Source organism: Cryptomeria japonica, chromosome 9, assembly GCF_030272615.1.
Source record: "Cryptomeria japonica chromosome 9, Sugi_1.0, whole genome shotgun sequence".
NCBI lineage: Eukaryota > Viridiplantae > Streptophyta > Pinopsida > Cupressales > Cupressaceae > Cryptomeria > Cryptomeria japonica.
In genome coordinates this window covers 581,455,540-581,462,749 of record NC_081413.1, presented here as the reverse complement: position 1 = coordinate 581,462,749, position 7,210 = coordinate 581,455,540, and the positions used below count along the sequence as shown (strand labels likewise).

At 33.8% G+C, this 7,210-nt stretch overlaps 1 protein-coding gene across 1 annotated transcript; it reads left to right on the top strand.

Annotated features, from left to right (window-relative positions):
• The first annotated feature begins 331 nt into the window (after positions 1–331).
• On the top strand, positions 332–3,293 carry LOC131052912 (probable leucine-rich repeat receptor-like protein kinase At1g35710). The gene is made up of 5 exons (XM_057987557.2): positions 332–1,028; positions 1,143–1,286; positions 1,387–1,605; positions 1,692–1,835; positions 1,939–3,293. The coding sequence occupies exons 1-5, from the start codon at positions 332–334 to the stop codon at positions 3,291–3,293; spliced, it is 2,559 nt and encodes an 852-aa protein (XP_057843540.2).
• The last annotated feature ends 3,917 nt before the right edge of the window (positions 3,294–7,210 follow it).

Sequence of the window (7,210 nt, the reverse complement as noted above, 5' to 3'; positions counted from 1 at the left end):
GCTCAAAAGAAGAAAATTCAATACTAGGATATTGACTCGCGTTTGTCACCAATCAAGCGTCATGAGTCTGGTCTCTTGTTTTAGGAAGGTTAAGAACACGTGTCAGACATCCGGCTGGTGACATGTAGTGGAGTCAGTGTGTCTTAGGGCTGAGTCAAAAATAAATAAATAAAATACAGTTTTCAAATATAAAATATTCTGCAGTTGAAGGGTCACTTTTACATTTTTTCAACTGTTGGACAGACTCCAAATTTCTCCCATGTTAGACAGACTCACCTATATTACATCGGCTGCGGGCACGATTGTTCGTATCACTAGCTTTGTTTTAGAAATGAACAGACGTATGCTCTGCTTAGGCTTGGCTCTGGCATTGACATTAACTACCGCCACTGCAATACAGAATGCCAACACTTCCTCTCTTCCTCGTTTCTTTGAAAGGTTTTCTCTTACAAAAGATCATATGTTGCCACCAGAGCAAAATGGTGCTGATCGGAGGGACCTTGAAGCTCTAATCTCCTTTAAAAATGGAATTACAGCCGACCCAATGCGAGCGCTGTCCACCTGGACTTCTACCAATTCAGAAAATGTGTGCTTCTGGAGAGGTGTTTGGTGTAGAAAGCATAGCAAAAGAGTGGTGGCCATAATTCTCCCTCAATTGGAATTGGAAGGTACCATGTCTCCATCCATAGGAAATCTCTCCTTGTTACGCATTTTAAATCTCTCCTTCAATTCTTTCAAGGGAAGGATTCCACCTGAGCTTGGCCAGCTGAAAGCGTTGAGGATACTTGACTTCGTGTTTAATGGACTAGAGGGTTCCATCCCCAAAACTCTTGCCAATTGCTCTCATCTCCAGTGGATTAGACTTTCATACAACTACTTGACGGGGAGCATACCTGCAGAATTTGGTGGTTTGGGGAAGTTGAAGAAACTCCGCTTATCCTATAATCATCTGAGCGGTAGCATTCCAAATTCTTTAGGAAACTGCACATCTCTACTCTATTTGATACTTGACTCTAACTATCTCACAGGTACGCTACTTTCATGTCTTTACTTTCAAGCCATTTCTTGAATCATACTTGATAACAGTTTTACCGGACCTATCCACTTCCATTTTTTGAATCATGCTTGATTGAATTTGATAGGGACAATTCCAAAGGCCATTGGAGAGCTCAGATCTTTGGAACAATTATTGCTGTTTGATAACAATTTAACCGGAACTATACCGCCCGAAATAGGGAACTGCACATCTCTTACTTTTTTGTCCCTCACCAATAACCTTTTGACAGGTGCATTATTCTCATGTCTTTAGTTTGCAGGAAATATGCTATGCGTTTCTAGTTCTCCTCTTGGTAATCGTTCTGAATTATACTTCGTTGGATTTAATAGGTGAAATTCCAGAGGCCAATAATGGAGAGCTCAAATCTTTGAGATCTTTGGCACTAAATGCGAACTATTTAACTGGTAAAATTCCAAAGAGCATCGGAGAGCTCAAATCTTTGGGGTCTTTGTATCTGAATGAAAACAATTTATTTGGACCAATACCACCTGAACTAGGAAACTGCACGATTCTATTGAGTTTGTGTCTCCAGAACAACCATCTCACAGGTGCGTTACTTTCAAGGCAGCATGCTATTTACTTCAATCCCTCCTCCTAGTAATTGTATTGAATTATATTTCATTGAATTTAACAGGTAAAATTCCAAAGGCCCTTGGAGAACTCAAAACTTTGTCAAATGTGTATCTGTATCGAAATGATTTAACTGGAGCTATACCACTTCAACTAGGAAACTGCACGTCTCTATTTATTTTGATTCTCAATGACAACTATCTCACAGGTGCGCCATTCTCATTTCTTTATTTTTAACGCTACAGTCTATCCAATTAAATCCTTCCTTCTCTTAGTAATTGTTCTGAATTATACTTCATTAAACTTGATAGGGAAAATTCCAGAGGCCATTGGAGAGCTCAAATCTTTGGTATATTTGTATCTGAATGGAAACAACTTAACTGGACCAATACCATACAGTATTGGTAAACTCTCCAGTCTTTCTGAGCTTATCCTGTATAACAATAAGCTTTCGAAGAGTATTCCTGAAAGTCTTGGTGAGCTGATTTCACTACAGAAATTAGATGCATCTAATAATCAGTTAACGGGGAATATTCCACCATCCTTAGGGAATTGCAAGCATGTAACTGATTTGGTTCTGACAGACAACTTTTTGTTTGGAAAAATTCCACCAACATTGAGTAACTGCACAGCCTTAAAGAGGCTGAAGCTCTCTAGCAACTCATTTAATGGAGATGTTGAAATCCAATTTTCTTCTTCGATACAAGTTTTGTCTGCCCATTCTAATAATTTTTCTGGCACCCTGTCGGCATCGTTGGTCAATTGTACACAGCTTACTCTTCTTGATTTCAGCAAGAATAGATTGGTAGGCGAGCTTTCTTCATACCCTCTTGCAAATTGTTTAGAGTTGAGGGTTATAAGCCTTAGCTCTAATGAGCTTAAGGGTGATATTCCTCTATGGATTACAAACCTCAGCAGGTTGCAGGTGTTGGATTTATCTAATAATAAATTTGGTGGAAGAATTCCCTCTACTCTAGAGGATCTAAAGGGATTTAAAGATCCTAAAGTTTCACAACTGGGTGCCACTACGCTCTATGAGGATATACCAGCCATCAAAATAAAAGGATTTGAGTATAGACTAGAATATGTGTTGGCAGCAAACACTATACTGGATCTCTCAAACAATAATTTAAAGGGAGAAATACCCCCATATATTGGGAATCTTTCGCAATTGAGGTTGCTCAATTTGTCTGGAAACCAATTGGAAGGTGTGATACCAGCATCTTTGGGGCAAATAGAACCTCTGGAGCAATTTGACTTGTCTCAAAACAGTTTGAATGGGGAAATACCCCAGGAGCTATCTCTATTATCCAAATTGAGCTATTGGAATGTATCTTTCAACCAACTCTGTGGCCCAATACCTGCAGGAAAACAACTTATGACCTTTGATGAGAGATCTTACCAAGGAAATCCTAAGTGTTTATGTGGGTATCCATTAGAAAGTTGCAAACAGAATAAAAGTTCAACAGTGCCTTCACCTTCAAAAACAGTGGGTAAATCAGTGTGGAGTAAAGTGGATGAACACATCTCATTGATTGCTGTGGGATTGGGATTTGGGATTGGACTGGGTGGAATAATGATATGGTGGGACAGACTTCTGCATATCATGCGAGGCCCCAAAATAAGAGGTTTATGTACAAGTGCAGATTCACAAACTTGTAGTTAGAGTTTGAACTACAACCCACACTTCCTTTTCATCGTCCACTACTTAGTTGCTCTCTTTTATTACATATTTCTTTCTATTTGCTAGAATTGTTTTATATTTCGCTTTATGTAAACATTTTGATAATAAATTATTTGCATGACAAACTGCTACCGTATATGAATGATCATTTATTTATTTACTGGTCGTCAAATGTCTATAAGATGTTTAAATTATTGCGTGATATGATTGGTAATTACTTAGGGATGAAAGTCTCTCACTTTTAGATCAAATGTAAAAAAATATATAGCTGAAATTTTACAAGAATCATTCAAAGAAAGTATTATAAAAACTTAGTCATCATTTAGACACAATAGAAGGTGTTACTAATTAGTGAGGGGTGAACATAGTCGCATGTTCCATTTTTTTGGTTAAATGAAAAAATTATGCTTGAAATTTAACAACAAACATGTCAAGGATCAATTAAAAAACTTTAATAAAACCTAGTTAGTATTTAGATTTAATAAAAAGTGGTTCAATTATAAAGAGAAGTACTAGCTAATTTTTTGATATTTTTTAGTGAGAAGTTGGCAAGTCATTCCTTTGTGCACTCATTCATTTCCTTCTCCTTTAATTGTCTCTTTTGTTAAAGTTTAAATTAATTTTCTTAGGGAAATTATTTTTTTATATTTTTTTGAAAAGAAAATATTATGATATTTCATATGTATGTATGTGTATGTGTATGTGTATGTGTATGTGTATGTGTATGTGTATGTGTATGTGTATGTGTACGTGTATGTATGTATACTACTATACATACATATATATACAATTTATAAAATTATAATTTAATAAAATAAAATAAATGAAATAAAAACAGTAATAACAAATTAATAAAAATATATGGCTATAAAATGAATAAATAATTTCTAAATTTATAATAATAATATATGAATATATATCTAATTTACATTTTTTCTTTTATTATAATTTTTATACCAAACATATACATATTTTGTGTTCTTATTGTTTTATAAAAATAAAAATTATTTCATTCATACCTTAGTCATGTCTGTAACATTACATTAATTCATAACTTTGATTGTACTTGAGCATGGCAATATGTAATTAAAGTATGATATTGAGATGGTATGCACTAATTTAAGACCTAAATTTGATAGGCATGTGATTATATATAGACATTCTTATTGTAAAATATAATTAAAATTTTAGGAAAATTGTATCACACACGAGATTCTAAACAAATTTATATCATTATAGTTTACATATATACTAAATTTTTAAAATATAATATTTGTAATGTTTAATTTTTTTTTGAAAAAAAATATATATAAAAAAATACTTACAAATGGGCAATCAAATTTAGATCCTGAAAGTTAGCTTAATTTAACAATGTTGGTAAATATTACATCAATAGAATAATTTAGATTAAAAAAACTATAATGTAATTACTTGTTAGTAATTAAATTGATTAAGAATTAAAATGATTAGCTATAAAAAGTTATATTCCTATAAATTAATTTTATATATGAAAATGAGACTTTAAAAGCCACTGTAATGTAATAAGAAATCATCCAATTAAATTTAGAATTCATCCTATTTGAGTTTTATTGAGTTGTTCACTATGTAAATCTGCAAATATTGTTTTATGCTCACCATTGATATATTAGTTTGACAAAGAAATTGGTCACAGATCTATGGTTGCCGCTTTGTTCCGAAAAATGAAATTTGTGAAAGGACTCTTTTGAATAGGAGTAAGTTTGTGAAATTTTTTGGGCACATAAAAGAGAGAATGTTCTTTGTAGCGATAGTAGAGTTTGTGAAAAGAGTGCAGTGTAGTAGTTAGCAATTTCTAACAAAGGAAGAAGATATCAAATAGTTCCGAATGAATAAGTTTATAGTGTAATCTGAGTTTGAAATATTCTGTAAATCTTATTTTGTGATTAATAAAAATTTGAATTTTTCTTTCTAATTATCTCTGTATTTTGTCTTAGTGTGTATTGCCAACTATTTAACAATCAAAGCAATAGTTATGTAGGTGTGTTTTAGATTTTATTTTCCTTCATATTGGTATCAGAGTATTGGTTTCAATGGATTTTATCCCGATAAATTGGTATCAAAGCTACATGGCCTTAAGTTATAAATTGGTATCAAAGCTAAATGCCCTTAAGTTTTAAGTGAGTTGAACATTTTTTGGGGGGATATTGAAGCTTTATTTAATTGTAGACATGGTTGGAGAGGACACCAAGAGGTGGAAGTATCCACCATAATTTTGTGGATAAAATTATGATGGTTGGGCAAAGAAAATTAAGACCATTATGGTTGCAAATGACCTATGGGAGCTAGTGGTTAGTGGGTTCATACATGTGACTGATCGAATAGTGTATACATCCCTCACAAACAATCAAAAGGCCTAGTTAAGGAGACAAGAAGAAAAGAACTAAAGGAACTGATTTTGACAGAGGCAACCTTGACAAAGGTAATATTCCCTAGAATAGCAGTAGATAACTATGCAAAGGAGGCTTGGGAAATCCTCCAAAAAAGTAATAAAGAGTTTGATAAAGAAAGATTGGTGAAGATCTAGATACTTTGAAGATATTATTGGACTCTCCAAATGAAGGACAATGAGTCCATTTCATATTTTTACACAACAATATTTCGTTTGATAAACTAGTTGAGGATAATTGATGAAACAATGGAAGAGAAGAGGAATGTGCAAAATATACTTCAACGTCTACCCTCTAAGTTTGATGCAATAGTGATTGTCAATGAAGAGACAAAATACCTCTCAACAATTATAGTTGATGACTTGATGGGTTCCTTTCAAAGCCATGAGACACACCTAAATAGTTCTACAACTTCTTGTCAATGGCAAGATTTCAAACCTAAAGCCAATGCAAGAGGTAGGAGGAGAGGTAGGAACAACTATAGATGGATCTTGAGAGCCAAAAATAGTGGAAATTTTGGAAGGGCGGTTTTGGAGTAGAAAAATTTTGAACACACAACCAAGAGGGAGAGAGCATCTTTCAGTATATCTCAAGAGCCAAGAAGAGTAGTGTTAGCTCAAGTCATATGTATGATAAGAGTAGTGTGGGGTGTTATTATTGTCATAAGTTTAGTCGTTATGGAATTCAGTGCTATAAAAAAGTAATATGATTAGTCAAATCAAAGTGAAAATGTGGCTACTAAAAAGGTAGTTGGAGGTGATGAATCAAAGGCCTTCATCATGTGTGAAATTGGTGAGAAGGGGAGTACTAAAGTTTTGTATTTAAACAATGGTTATAGAAACTACATGAGTGGTATTAAATATCTGTTTTTATTTACTGATAAAAAGGTCAAGTTTGAGATGAAGTAGGGAACAATGAAATAGTTCTATTTGGGAAAACAGTGTTATGATCCACATCAAGTAAGGTGACAAAAAGGAGATATAGAATGTCTATTTGACCCATGGATTAAGTACAATCTCGAGCATTGGATAGTTGATCCAAATAGGTTACAAGGTGCAAATGGAGTAAGGAGAATGTATCATATTTAACAAGAGTGGGAGCAAGAATACTTTTTTAGCAGTGCCAACTTGTTTATCTTCTTTGTTCATAACTGGACCTTCCAGACATGAGAAGTATATAGTAGTACAATAGAAAGTAACCTTCAAGACTATCACTCAAGATCCCTCCAAAATTTGGAATCTAAGGTATGGATATTTAGGTTTTGGTTTGAGTCTTTTGTCCAAGAAGGGTATGGTTAGAGGTTTACCAACTATTTCAAAGCCTAGCGATAGATGTGTTAAACTTGCCTTTTAGGTAATAAACATAGGAAACTCTTTCAATCAGGAAACTCTAGAAGGGAAAGAGAACCATTGGAGTCAGTGCATGGTGATTGGTGTGGCCCTACACAAACCAATTCTATTGGAAAGAGATAAT